We start from the raw sequence: 15,377 nt of genomic DNA, 5'->3' as shown, positions 1-15,377 counted from the left end.
CACACACACACACACACACACACACACACACACACACACACACAGATATGAAGGGCTGAGGTTGTAGCTACATGGTACAGTGCAACTTAGCATACGTCCCCGGGTTCAATCCCCAGCACAGAATGGGGACAAAAAAAGGAGAGAGAGAGAAAGAGAGATTAACAGTGATTTCTGGATAACGGTTAAAACATGAGACTTTCAAATTTCTTACGCTTTTGCATCTACATTTTCGAATTCCTCAAGGATAAACTATAACTTATAGGAGAAAGGCAGCCATGGTGGTACACACCTATAATCACAGCACTCAGAGAAGCTGAGGCAGGAAGAGTAGTGCAAGTTCAGAACCAGCCTAGATTACATAGCAAGACCCTATCTCTAAAAAAAAAGAAAAAGAGGGCAGGGTATGTAGCTCAGCGGCACAGCGCCTGCCCAGCAAATACAAGGTCATGAGTTCAATTCCTGGTACAAAAAAAGAAAAGAAAAAAAGAAAAAGAAAAAAATCTCTAGGAGAAACACTGGTAAGGACATTTTAAATATCTCACAGTGAATTTCTGCTGAAGACTTACTGGCTCCTCCCAATGCAGATATAAAAAGCCCTCAGCAGAGATAGCACAGGGCTCTTCAGCATCAGCCCTGTCTACAGACACACAAGAGTCTTTTGATAACACAGGTAAGGCCTCCCAAGCAGGCCCTGCTTGAGCAGGCTGCCCAAGAGAAACTCTGTATCACAATGAGCACATCCACCTAGTTTGGACAGCCAAGTTAGCACAGTAAACAGTGAAATCAAGCTTAAAAACACAAAGAATTCAACAGAATTTTAAACAGAAACACACAAGCCGGGGATACAGCTTAGTGGCATTAAGTGCCTGCCTAGCAAGCACAAGATCCTGAGTTCAATTTCCGGTACCAAAAAAATAAATAGATAAATAAAAAGAAACACACTAGAAAACATTAAATTTGTTACCTACTGCCTCCTGAGATAACTTGAACTTTCTGTAAATAAGACTGTAAAACAATTTAATTAAAAAGCAAGTGACCAGGGGCTGGAGATTTAGCTCAGCGGCACAGCGCCTACCTGGCAAGCACAAGGTTGTGAGTTCGATTCCCGGGGGGGGGGGCGCACAACTGACCAAACACAATTTTCTTAGGCTCATAAATTTCCTTAGGTTCATAAATTATAGCAACTGCCTGGTCCAGAAGAAAGATATCATTCATTCTTTTTTTTTGTTGAGGGGAGGAGCACTATGTAGTTCAGGCTAGCCTTAAACTCACAGCAATCCTCCTGCCTCAGTCTCCCAAGTGCTATGATTACGGCCATGCACCACCAAGCCTAGCAGAGCATTATTCATTCTGTCTGTTGCTCCAGATTGAACCATAAAAAGAGCAATAGATAGATCAGTTAAACTGATAGATAAACTTTCAAGATAATGCAATTGTTGGGGGTTTTACTGCACTGGTTACTTAGAAACCAACAGATGTATCTATCAGGTTCCTGGTTTGCAAAGAAAACTAATAAATTCTTTAACATGCCTCTGGAAGTGCATCTTCCTTAAGAAACTTGGTTAATAAAATCACCAGGCATGCTACATGCCTGGAATCCCAGCACTCAGAAGGCTGAGGCAGGAGGATCTCACATTCAAGTTCACAAGTACAAGGCCAGCCTGAGGTACATACTGAGTTCAAGGGCAGCCTGAACCAATAGTGAGACCCTGTCTCAAAAAAACAAAACAAAACAGAAACAAAAATCTGGGCAAAAATACATGGTAGCAGTTTGCAATAAACATATACTGACATTGCTACTTTAGAGTTGTTTGTTTCCCACTCAAATATGTAAGAGAATCAGGTTTGCCTCTGTCAGCTACACACCTAGGGGGGGACTGTCAGGGACAGACAACCAAGACAAGTGATTTTACAAAGAAAATTCTACCTGGCTTTTAGCTGCTGCTCCAATTGAACGATTCTTAGGACCAAAAGAAATGCAAGCCCTAGAAGATAAAACAGACATTTAAGAATCAAACTGTATTACAGTGTTACAGTCAAAACCACAGCAAGACTTAGGAATCTCAGCTTAAAAATCATAGACTTTAACAGTACATAATACATAACATGTCCCCAACTTGAACCTTTGTGTTGAGTCCAACTGTCCATGGAATGGGCTGCCCCCAAGAACTGCTATTTAAAAGCTGGAGTACAAGTCTGAACCCCCTGTCTAGAATACTAGAGAGGAAGACAAGCCACTCCCCACCATCCTAATTCTTCAAGTCTCACATCAATATACCAACTCAATACCGTTCTTGTTTTTTAAGACGGCTCGTAACTTCACCAGGAATAGAGTCTACAAACACTAAAAGTAATTTTTGCACTGCTGCATATTAAATAAAAAAAAGTTTTTCCAGAGCTAGCTTCCAAGGACTCAAAACTACTGACAATAACGTTCATTCTCACTTGTTTCTTCTAAATCACCCATTCACACACTGGTCTGATCTATTTATTGATTCTTTTAGAAGGCAAAACTGAAGCCTACTCGAAGCTGTAAAAGCAGTGTCTAAGCTTGAAAGCCGGCTGCACTGCAGCTCATGCCTTGCTATCACAGCTTGTTTTTCATCTAACTCTCCAGAACCTGCGAAGTGCTTTTACTCACGTCACTTCCTTTTCCAGTAGCTGCTTTCACCCACCTAAAATATGACCATTCACTTTTTCTTAATTTGTTTTTGTTTCTTGAGACAGGATCTCTCTATGTAGTTCAAACTGGCCTTGAATTCACTCTATCCCAGGCCAGCCTCAAATTTGCAGAGCTCCTCCTGCCTCAGCCTTCTACCAAGTGCTGTGATTATAGGCATGCACCACCACGCCCAGCTTAATTCACCTATTTCATCAAAAAAATTCTGAAAGATAAAACTCTTGAGTCAACTTCCCCCATGAAGTTAATAAGCTTTTCTCTCCTTCTTACGCTGGTAATGCCTATACTGATTGTGTATGTGTACTGTCTGGTTTAATCCTCAGAGTACCCTTAGTCCCATTTTACAGGGGAAAATCAAGTTTGAAAAGGTATTAACCAATAGATTTATCTAAGGTCGACAATCTGAAGGCAATGGAGAAAGACCTCTGGATAATGTCTCCAGACACTCCAGCTTTGACACTCTCTATCTTCCCGGAACCCCTACTTCTTCCCACCTAACAAAGGGGAAAAGGGCCCCAGAGTGGAGCACCATCCCACACGGCCGAAACCCCAGGCACTCAAGCTGAGACAAGAAGATGACTTGTTCAAGGTCAGCCTGGGAAACTCAGCAAGGGCTCAACACGCAAGTGTGTCTTCTTTGTATTGTTTTGGATGAGGCAAACAGACCATTTCCATCGTCACAGAATACTCTGTTGGATAAAGAATTCTCAGGAATAGTGTTCCCTGACTGTATCGCTCTAGACCCAATCTATGGTGCAGCACACTCCCTCCGATGGCATGCACACCAGCCACGTCGCCCGGCATCGCCTCAGCACCTGAGCACGGCACCACAGTGCACGCAGGGACAATGCTGGCACTCTGCAATCAATAAGCTGGTTTGGGGGTTGCAGCTTGGGCATTCGGTCTCTAAAAGGTTTGCCATCAATGATCTAGACAATATTCTCCTGGAAGTCAATGAATACTTTTACTCTTAAAATCTACATCTGCGGCCAGGTGTAGTGGTGCATGCTTGTAATCCGAGCACGGGGGAGGCTGAGGCCAGAAGATCGTTGGGAGTTGGGGCACAGTTTGGGCTACAAACCAAGCTCAAAGACGGCCTGAACTGCACAGTGAGACCCTGTCTTAAAAAAAAAGACAAAAAAAATCTACATCTGCCTTCTTGACAGTAGAAAGAAGTGTTTCATGCATCTCAAAGCGCCAAATAAACGTCTGTCTCAGTTCAAATTATTCAACCTCCTTTATTTGGCCCAAGCACAGACATTGCAAATAGTTCCCAACTTCTTAAAAAACAATCAAATGTTACTAATGAAGTTTCAGTCACATAACACAGCTATTAAACCTCCAAGTCCTAACTCACACAATGCAAAAATATCACACTTTCATTACCATATTATACAATTGTCAATTATACTATAAACGTATCACTATCAATTTTCACATCTTTTTTTCTTACAATCTAAAAAAAAGTTCTGTAATAATAAACTACTAAAAAAAAAAAAATTACTAGAAAAAGAAAACCAGAGCTTTTCTACCTTGGCATCAACTTGGTGAATCAATGAAAAAAACAGCTGGAGGGCCGGGGATACAGCTCAGCGGCACAGCACCTTGCTTGGCAAGCACGAGATCCTGAGTTCAATTCCCCGTACCGAAAGAATAATTAAAAAAAAAGAGCTGGACTACAACAGTGTGGGCTACCTTTCTAGCTTGTGGCTCCTGTTGTTTAATCTCTGAGATTCCATTTGCTCATCTCTAAAATGGGGGAAATTACAGTACCTACCGTAGGTTAAATCTGATGAGACACTTTTAAAGGGTTTCCATCAGAGTGGCACATCATAAATAATATAAGCTATTACAGCTCCAACAAAGCCATGGAGTAAGTTTCATACAAACACGATGAATTACAACTAGATTGCTCTGAAAATTCTGTTTTCACCTTCTCAACCTTCCTCCAAAATCTACTCAGCCAATTTTACAATTCTCTATTCAATGGGACTTTAAAAAAAAAAAAAAAAAAAAGTACTTTAAGAAAAGCAAATGGAAAAAAAGCAATATGATCAATTCACTGAATTGAGTCAATATGTAAAACAACATAAAATTAAGTGTTTTGAAACTAAACACTTACAAAAGTCACCTAATATTTAAATAAGTAAAAAGCCTAAAAAGATAAAACTTAAAAATTAGGGCCAGAACTCAAACGTAATTCATTGTTTCTGTATAAACTCCTCGGGAAGGGGGAGAAAACCCACAAACAAAAAAGCAAAATAGAAAGAAAATGGAAAAGGTATCAAGAAAAAAAAAACAAAAAACATTATCTGAAGTTCCCCAACCCTCACCACATAGACGGCCCATTACTAGCACGAAGGTAAATACTCCTATGCAATCCAAATAAATCCAGTCCGAGTAAGTCCTTTAAAAAAGTGAAACGCCGCCAGTACCCTGCTCAGCTTGCTTCTCCTCGGTAAGTGCTCAGGACTCACAGGAACAAGCACCTGAGAAGAATACTGAAACAAAATGTATCTTCTACTATCCCAGAGCAAGAAGTTTCAACATTTGCACACAGCCTGTCTCCAAACACTGTAACAAAAAGCCCCTTCATCCCAGGGTTAAGCTCCCTTGTCTGATAGATTTCATTACAGTATCCTTAAGCCAGGCAGTGCACTGAGTGTCCCACACCTGATACTTACCAACACTCTGGGAAAAGAACTACTACTGACCCACTTTACAGACAAAGAACCAATTCAAGTTAACATACCGAGAAACACAGTTGCTAAATAGTGAGATCCAGGATTCAAAATCAAGGCTATCAGACCCCAAACCCATACACAAAGGCCTTTACTGCGGATCAGGCCCCAGTGAGCCTCTACTTCTTACTTCCACTCAGACTACCCCAGTGAGCTCCACCAGGGCTTTCTTTTTCTATTTTTATTTTTGGAGACGGCCCTGCTATATGGTTCAAGTAGCCTTCAGCTCACTATGTAGCCCACGCTGGCCTCAAACTCACAGCGATCCTCCTGCCTCAGCCTCCTGAGGCAGGTATGTGCCATCAAACCAGCTTCACCACGTATTTTGATCCGATCTGCTCATGTCTCATTCTGCCTTTCATATCACTTCAGCTTCCACTCATGTGCCTTCCCTGCGAACATGGTTCTCCTAAGTTTGTATTGTAACCTTGCCCCTAATTGTACTCTTATGCTGTTTACTGTTGCTCTATGTCATTCCCATTTCCTCCCAAATCAGTTATACCTCCAGAGAGCAAGAATCTCTGTCTTACACTGCCTGTCTTCTTTACACAACACCAAGCCAATGTTGTACAAACCCTAAGTAATCGCGTTATTGCTGTATGACATTACTTTTCCTCCATTTCAAATTACATTAACTTAAACTGGTTCTTTATCCTCCTAGCATGCAGGAAGTTAATTCAAATTTAAGTTCCAGATCTCTCTAGTCTAAACTTTGAGTCCTAGAAACAGTACATTTATTCAGCCAAGTAACTTGTTCTCTCCTGGGTACAAGATGCTACTGACCTAACATTTATGTACATTCTTCTAATACTATGAAAAACTACAGTCCCATGGACCCTTAAAAGGTGGTTTCATATTTGAAGTGTGTGCAGAACTACTCTCAGGATATTAGGAGAGCTGTTAATCTTTCCTAAACCACAGAAGAAAACGAGCTTTTCAAAAACCCACAATAACAGACTATCAAGAGCTGTGGCAAAATCAACATGGAAATGGATACTACCTTAGTATTGTCTGATTTTTTTACCTTAGCTTTGAACTAGAAAGTAACAAAATTTAGTATCAAACAGACCAGGCAACTCACACTTTTGAGATATGCAGTTCCTAAAATTCACCAAATCCTTAAGTCCATAAGCCTTGCACATTAAAAGGTGCACAGCTTACAACCTGAAAGGCGAACTTCCAGGTTTTACTTTAATATCCTAGCATCTCACCCAGTAAGTAATAAAGAGCACCCATAAAAAATACAAGATGTAACTGCAATACTAGAAAAATTTTGCCATTATTCACTAAATGCCAGGCACTATTCTAAGCACTAAGTTTAGAAAAAAAAAAAAAGACATGCACTGTATAGTTTTATTCATATCCTCATAACCTTTATGGAGATAGAGAAATCATTTAGGTTCCTAAAACAAATTAATCCCTTAAACTTCTAGAAAGTATTCTGGCAGTATGCCCTGAAACTATATGCACATTCTCCGCCCTATCTGGAAATCTATTCAATAAATATAAAAGCATGAACATGCCAACATAAATGAAATTACTTGCTGAAGAACTATCTGTAACAGCAAAAATAAAAAAAAAAACATAGAAATTATTTGAAGAAAATGTGGTACTGTCATTATATTGCACATATTTTAGAAGGTATATTTGTATTTATTGACTTGGAAAAAAATGTCTGAACTACAAGTGAGAGAAAACAATTACAAATACTGAATGATCCTATGTTTCAACACACATATATCATTTATATGTATCTGTACAAGGAAAAGGTTATGGGAGGCTCCACAGCAAACAGCAAGTAATCAGGAATGGCAATTTAGTTTTACTTTAATAATTTTGTTATACCGAACTAGTAAGAAAAAAATTACTTTAGGAAACCTAAGGTGGAACCTAATGACAAAATTCCTACAGATTACTGTCACTAATTTGTACACAAAGCATTTAGTTCTTAATTGATTCTAAGAAACTTTCATTACTTCTGCAGTTAAACTAATGGAGAGTAGTATAACCAGTCTGAAGCACTGGTTCAACCAACCTTCCTCTTCGAAAACCAAGGACTCACCGAGTGTGGTGCTGCACACCTGTAACCCCAGCACTCAGGAAGCTGAGGCAGGACTGCTGTAAATTCTAACAGCTCTTCCTTAATCCCACCATCATCTTCAAAATAAACAACTCATCCTCCACTTCTCTTAGAGCACCAATTCTACCCCACATCCAACTTAAATTATGTCTCCCTGTTATTCTCATGGTACCCTATACTTTTCCACCTTGTTCTTTACTAGTCAGTAATTACATACTCTTGCTTAGCATCCAGGTTTTTCCACTCGCTATTCCATTACCGCAGGGCCTCATTTGTTTTTCATCTCGCCTCCAGTAAGTAGCATGGCAGCTGCTGTACTGCTAACATGAAGGAAGCTCATGGTTGCACATACCTATAATCCCAGCACTAGAGAGGCTGAGGCAGGAGGACCACCATAAGGTCAAAACCAGCCTATACTACACAATGAGATCCTGTCTCAAAATAAAAACAAAAAAATCCAGAGCACAAGCCTATAATCTCAGTACTTAGGAGGCTGAGGCAAGGGGATCATGAGGCCAGCCTGTGTCACATAGCAGCCTAGCCTTCTTAGCAAGACTCTATCTCAAAAAAAAAAAAAAAAAAAAAAAAAAAAAATTACACCCACAATTTCAAACGAGATTTATTCACTACAGCCAGGTGGCCCTCCTTGTACCTTGCTTCCACTCTACACAAGCCCACAAGTCTCTTTGCACCTAAAATCCAAATCCATTTTCCAGGCCAGGGATATAGCTCAGCGACATAAGCACCTGCCTGGCAAGCCTGAGGTCCTGAGTTCAATTCCCAGTACCAAAAAAAAAAAACAAAAAAAACCCCCACCAAATCCAATTTCCTACAAAAATCAAGCTTTCTGCTACTTCTCATCAGCCCAAGACTCCAGTACAGAAATCTAAAATAAAAATCAGTTGTCAGGCTGGGTGTGGTGGTGTACATCTGCAATCCCAGCACTCGGAAGTTTGAGGCAGGATTACTTTGAGTACTAGGCCAGCCTAGGCTACAAAGTGGAGCTCAAGGCCAGCCTGACCTGCATAGGGAAACCGTGTCTCAAAAAGACAAAAACAAGCATCAGTTATCAAAATGTAATACGAATCGAATTTTGAAACTGGGAGGAGGGATGACAGAGTATTTATGTACATGTACAAATGTGCCAAAATGAGCCAGGCATGGTGGCACATGCTTGTGATCCTGGCACTCTGGAGGCTGAGGCAGGAGGATCATAACCTTGTGGCCAGGCAGGGCAACTCAACAAGACCCTGTCACAAAATATAACTTTTTTAGAAATTAAAAAGGACTGGGGAAATCAACAACACAAACCCCTGGGTTCAATTCCCCATATTAGGATAAGTACTTGAATGTGTGGCACTCCCACATACAAACAGGGATAACAATTATATGGAACACATGGAAATCATTTAAGGCATTTAATTGTATTCTCTTCATGTGTCCCCTCTGGAACTCAAATCTGTTGAATCTTGAGCAGGCAAGGACCAAAAAACTTACATGCCCAACTAGATGCACTAGCCCTTTCAAGGCCTTGGGAAAGCTATCAATACAGATAAAGAAAACTAGGACACAAAGGCAACGATTATCTAACAGGAAACTAATGACAAAATGCTCAAGAACAAACGTTATTTGAGTAACGGTTACTCTTTTAAAAGCAGTAGCCGGGTGTGGTGGCTCACTCGGGAGGCTGAGGCAGGAGGATCGTTTAGAGTTCCAGGTCAGGCTGGGCTACAAAGTGAGCTCAAGGTCGGCCTGCCTCAAAAAAATAAATAAATAAAATAAAAGCAGTGCACTTCCTTGGAAACACAACACCCACTGCTAAAAGTTATAATAAAAAAGGAGACTGGAGCTTCAGTGTCATTTTTTTGGAAGAGCAATGAAAATTTCTCATTGTGATCGTTCTACTCTTTTGTGACTGCACTAAATGGTGAGCTGTACATTACCTCTCAATAAATCTAAGTAAACTATAAACAAACTCGGGGAAGATCTATCGAACCAGAAGGTTATAGGACGGATTTTCAGATGAAGCGTAGAGTTAAGATAGAAAGCGGGGGCTGTTTCAATCAGCTTTTTTATTAATGCAGTGAACTTTCTCAGTAGTAAAGTATACCGAGCATAGTTTGGCTAGAGGGCTACAAGTGTTTTAAAATTTCAGGACGAAAGGCTGCAAGGCGGCTGTGCGGTAGAGAGGGCCCTGGACTCAATCCCAAATCCAGTACTGGAGGAAAAAAAAATTCAAGGTGAAAACGATGAGCATCAGAATTGAGAACCTTAAAAGTAGCACATTGAGAACCTCGAAATTTTAATAAGAAGCCTTTTACAAGATTTTGTCTAAGGGGAAAATGAAGCTTAAAGTCATCTACATGTATTCAAAAGACAAACCCTTACACTAACCAAATAAAGACCTAGGTGAGTCACCTTTTTTGGAGCTTTGTCTACACTGGTCCCATAACTCAGCATAGGTTCTAGAAGTCAAGCTGAGCCCTTGAGTCATTCATGAACAACTGTAGCCAACACCCGGTTGGAATGTATTATCTTGAAAGTGCACCACTATGAAGCAGCAGATGCCTACAGATTGGGCAGAGAATCAGTATCTACCGCTCGAAATCCTGAAATGACGTGGAAAGCAAAAGTGAACGCAACGAGAGCAGGACATCACCGGCTTTATTAATCCCTTCTGGCTGCCCGCGCACCCCCACCTCGAGGCCGGGCCCATCCAAGTCCCCAGTCCTCCCGCTTCTCTTCCGGGCGCCGCCCCGCCCCCACTCACGTGGGCCCTTGACTGCTCCACCGGGTCGGGGCCGGCAATCGCTCGAACCCGTTTCAAACACCTTTCTTATTAGTCGCCCGCCGTGTGCAGAGCGCGGAGCCCTCTGCCCGGCTCGGGAGGCGTCATCGAGCCCGGGACGAAAAGCATTTCGGTCCCTCGTGTGTCCCAACCCGGCCCTCCTCTAGCAGCAGCGCCAAGCTCCCGCGTGCACCGCGCGGGAAGCCTCGCGACGGCGCAGACCGCGCTCGCGGCCGGCCCGGCTCCCCGGGGCCCCCGGTCCGGAACGCAGGCGATCGCCCGGCCGCACTCCCCGAGCCGACGGGTGCAAGCGCGCCCTCCCACCCGGTGCACGCGGCCAGCCCGCCTCACACTTACGGCGTACAGCGGTCGCTATACTCGTTAGCGATCGTCTCGATGCCGCCGGCACGCGCCACAGCGACGTAGCAGCTCTGGAAGCCCAAATCTATGCCCACCACCGACATGGCGCCGGCTACTGCTCGGGCTCGGGCCCGGGTCCGGTCACGGAGACAGGACACGGACCCTGGCGGGGCTGGCGCGCGAGGAGCAGGCCGCGCGGGCTGAGGGACCGAGGCTACTGGGGGACGAGTGTCCACGCAAGCGCCTAGGTCCTTGGGAAGAGAACCGCAGAGCAGGGCGCCGCTCAGGCCGGCTCCGGCTCAGCGGCCGCAGAAGAGGCGCCGGTAGCGGGGGCGGAGAAGATCTCGAAGGATCTCGTAGCGCCGGGAGAGCCGCAGCGCGAGAGCTGCGCAAGAACAGGACGATCTCGCGAGATCCCGGCCTTTAAACACTTCTTCCGGAGGCCCCGCCCCAGGCACGTAGACGCGCACGGTCACATCCGGCCGGGGAAACTGGGAAGGGCTTCCGCCAGGGAAAGGTTCGTGCAGGCAAAGCGGCCAATGGAGCCTAGGCACAGATCTGCCCCCCACCCCCGCCGGCGCCCACGACGGAAGTGAGCTGCGGAGCACCTCCCGATTCATGAGAGAGTAGAGGAGCCGGCTTGCGGCCACAGGCGGAAGCAGTGTGGTCGGCCTACTTCCGCTGCTTTTCTTTTCTTTTAAAGGAACTTCCGGTGCCGGTCTCATCGGCGCTCTACTTTCTATTGATCGGCGGAATGGGACCGTGAGCTGCTCTCCCATTCCGGGTACGTCAACCCGTATGCGAGGCGCCGCGGTGGAGACTCGGCCCTGAGTATGTCCTTAAATCGGGCTGTGTCAAAGTCATGCAGCGCCCTTCCGGCGGAAGGGAGAAATCCACTCCCAGTCACTGCCTCCTTTTTTTTGTCTTTTTCAGACAGGTTCTCGCTGTGCAGTTCAGGCTGGCCTTGAGCTCACTTTGTAGCCCAGGCTGGTCTCGAACTCCCAACGATCCTCGAGTGCTGGGATTACAGGCGTGCGCCACCACACCCGACACTGCCTCCTTTTGTCTGGCCGTACTGATCTCCCAATCACGCATGTCCTTAGGGGACACCAGGGGCCTGCAGGACTAAGCCTCTCAATCCCGAACTCGCCCTAAGCACCTGCTCGGTACTCGGCCCTGAGCTGGATGCCGGGGACCCAGAGATGACATGGTACCCACTCTGGAAGGGCCACTCGGCTTAGTCGGTGGCGGGATTGTGGGAAGCTGCTGGGTCTTCAGCTTCAGGGTCCCTCACTTTGACGGGCTCCTGGGAACCCAGGGGCGGCGAGAGACAGGGAGTGTTGCGGGTGGAGAGGGGCTGTCAGCTCGAGATCCGGGAAACAAGGCAGGATAAGCGTCTCTGATAAATTACGTAAAGAGACCTGGGAAGAAAGGGAATCTGAATCCCCACGTCTCCAGTAACTTTCTGTTATAGACAGCTAAATTAGGTAGAAATAATCGTGACGGTCAGACAGGGCTGGGCCCTCGAGGGAGTGAGCGCAGAGGATGTGAATGCATTACTGTGGCTGGAGGTGCATCGTTGAAGGCCAGGCCTCAAGATAAAGACTGAGCTGAGCGTGATGGCACACGCCTGTAATGCCAGCACTCGGGAGGCTGAGGCAGGAGTATCTTGCGAGTTCCAGGCCAGCCTGAACTGCATAGCGAGACCCTATCTCAAAAGGACAAAAAAAAAAAAAAGGACAGAATGACCAGGCCTGCGTGCCTCCCCAGGGGATAAGCAATAGACTGTAATTGGTAACCCCTGGTCCAGTAAAGTCTGGATAGACATCAGTCGCCCAAGTCGGGGACCAGGACCTCCTAACTCATCTCTTCCTAAAAAGGATCTTGTTCTTTCCACATACACTTGCTACGTGACCTGCTTCCCCATTGGATCAACATCACCCAGGGCACAAGCGCCTGCCTGGCAAGCTCAAGGTCCTGAGTTCCATTCCCAGTATCACCTAATGATATCACTTTATGTTCTTGTTGACATGCAGTGTTCAAAAAAAAAAAAAAAACTTACTGGTTGATTGTAGTTTTTTCCCAAGTTATACCCACTCCGGGATTTTGCTCTATAAAACCTCCTTTGAGGGGCTGAGGGTTTAGCTCAGCGGCACAGCACCTGCCTGGCAAGCTCAAGGTCGTGAGTTCGATTCCTGATACCGGAAAAAACCTTTGAGAAGTGGGCACCTTGGCAACCCACTTGCTCTCCCTGATGAGCTATCTCTTCCAATAAAGGTTTCCTACTCTTCACCTCCGTTGTTCCTTAGAATTCATTCGATTGTGGGGAACACAAGCTCCGTGTTCGCAAAGGGTCCGCAAAAGTGTATAAGCTTCAGATCTACAAAACCTGATCAGCCAGGCTTGATGGTACACACTTGTAATCCCAGCACTTTGGGAAGCTGAGCCAGGAGGATCGCAAATTTGAGCCCAGCCAGGGCAATTTAGCAACTTAGTGAGACCCTGTCTGAAAGTATAAAAAGTTTATAAGAGTTGGAGATGTAGCTCAGTGTGATCCCAGCACTAAAAGGAAAAAAAAAAGTGGATCTTCCCCATCAAGAGTAGCTAAACAAGTCAAGAGGACCCTAGTACAGGGTGGCAAATGCTATGTGCACACAATGGTGGACAGTAAAAGGACTTCTAAGAAACAAGGCTAAATTCTCACTGAGGAAAACAGCACTAGCTAATATGGTCTGAAGACTAAGTTTGGTTAGCTGGAGGACAGACTGAGTGGAAGATCTCAGGGACAAAGTACTATAATTGCCTCTGGACCATTGAAAGAGCAATGACAAGAGCTCGCTTGGGTAGCATATATACTAACATATGAATGATGCAGAGCACATTGACATAGCTCCTGCATAAGTATGACACAAATTCGTGAAGTGTTCCATATTTTTAAAAACAGCTGGGTGCCAGGTGTGGTGGTGCATGCTTGTAATCCCAGACTTGGAAGGCTGAGGCAGGAGGATCATTGCGAGTTCGTGACCAGCCTGGGCTACAAAGTGAGCTCAAGGCCAGCCTGAACTGCATGTTGAGACCCTGTCTCAAAAAGACAAAAAAAAATAATTTCTGATATATGATAAAATATAAACATTGGAAGCATGTGAAATGAAAGAACAATTAGACATTTTGTAAGATTCCATTTGCTATCTGTTTTTTTGAAACAGTCTCACTATGGCTCAGGCTGGCCTTGAACTCACAGCAACCCTCCTGCTTCAGCCCCCCGAGTGCTGGGATCACAGGCATATGTCACCATGCCCAGCTAAGTAGGATTCCACTTTTATTCCACTTTTATGAGGCACCTATAAAAAGCAAACACATGGGAAATGGAACACTGGTTAACCAAGCTTGTGGGATGGAGAGTTACTATTTAGGGATACAGTGCTACAGTTTGCTATGATGAAAAAGTTCTGGGGCTAAATAGTAATGGTTGCACAATGACACTGATTTGTAACAAATGATTAAAATGGAGCTGGGTGTGATAGTAAAAGTCTGTAATCCCAGCACCCAGAGGCCAATACAGGAAGAGTTTGAGTGAAGCTGGTCTGGGCTACTGACCGAGACTCTGACATATTTTACAATTCTTTAAAATTTGAGAAAAAGAAACTAGGGCCAAGGGTATAGCTCAGCGGCACAAGCGCCTGCCTGGCAAGTACAAGATCCTCAGTTCGATTTCCCAGTACACACACACACACAAAAGAAACTAGCCAGGCACCATAGTGGTGCATGTTGTAGCCCCAGCTACTTGAGAGGCTGAGACAAGAAGATCCCATGACCCCTAGTTTGAGGCCAGCCTAGGACCCAGCAAAACCCAGTCTCGAAAGGTAAAGAAACTGGGGCTGGGGATTTAGCTCAGCAGCACAGCACCTGCCTGGCAAGCGCAAGGTTGTGAGTTTAATTTCCGGTACCACAAAAAAAAAGTAAAGAAATCAATCTTTTTAAAAGATTAAGTTTGCCCTTTCTCTGCCTCCTGTTTTTCTCCTCCCTGGAGCAAATATGGCTAACATCAAGGGCCTTAATTACGAAGAGTCCTGTCTCCATCTGTTTGTCTGAGTTACTAAGCACTAGACGAACAGCCCCGGCTGCCTGGCTGCGGTTTCTAATCTACCCAAAAGATCACCATGTCAGAGTAACTGACTCAGTTCCTGCCTCCCTTCTCTTCGAAGGCCTCCCTGCCCTTTAGCTAAGCCGGCGAAGATACATCCAGATCTTTCTGTGTTCAGCTTCGTACCTCACCTCCCCTAGTGGCCTTGGCAGAGCGTTCAGTTTCAAACACCACCAGCTCTATCAATCTTTTTAATGATTCGTGGATTGTCCCTCCCAAAATAAACTGTAACGAACATCAGTCACAGAGAGTACTCATCCTGCTATAAATAATTTCTTGGATCATCAGTCTTATAGCTCAAGAGGCTATTCTGGGATATTTAAATAAATGAAGTCAGAAAAAGTTATCTGAAAATTCTGAAGAATCTAAAGTGGCAAGTTCCCAAGAACCACAATTGGGAAGGAATAAAGTTTCCAGAATATTTAATGTTAGAGATTACAAGACTGGAGCACAAGTTCTTTTAATTCATTAGAACATTTGAGTACTTTAGAAGCCATTAGTTTTTATGTTTTTCTCTGATACAATGATTACATTTAGTCCTAAGCAACCACCGAAAGTGTTTGTTTGGTTTGGTTGGTTGGCCA

At 44.4% G+C, this 15,377-nt stretch overlaps 1 protein-coding gene across 1 annotated transcript in view; it reads right to left on the bottom strand.

The window, feature by feature from the left end:
* Positions 1 to 11,021, bottom strand: part of Hspa4 (heat shock 70kDa protein 4) — a 42,886-nt gene extending 31,865 nt beyond the window's left edge. The window contains exons 1-2 of the mRNA XM_005376122.2: positions 10,647 to 11,021; positions 1,928 to 1,985 (exon numbers count right to left, since the gene is read on the bottom strand). Of these exons, the coding sequence (XP_005376179.1) occupies positions 1,928 to 1,985; positions 10,647 to 10,753 (165 nt within the window). The 5' untranslated portion in view covers positions 10,754 to 11,021. The remainder of the gene's footprint in view (positions 1 to 1,927; positions 1,986 to 10,646) is intronic.
* Between the last annotated feature and the right edge of the window lie 4,356 nt (positions 11,022 to 15,377).

This window comes from Chinchilla lanigera, unplaced genomic scaffold (genome assembly GCF_000276665.1).
Source record: "Chinchilla lanigera isolate Chin_1 unplaced genomic scaffold, ChiLan1.0 scaffold00007, whole genome shotgun sequence".
Classification (NCBI taxonomy): domain Eukaryota; kingdom Metazoa; phylum Chordata; class Mammalia; order Rodentia; family Chinchillidae; genus Chinchilla; species Chinchilla lanigera.
This window is presented reverse-complemented; position numbering and strand designations above follow the sequence as displayed.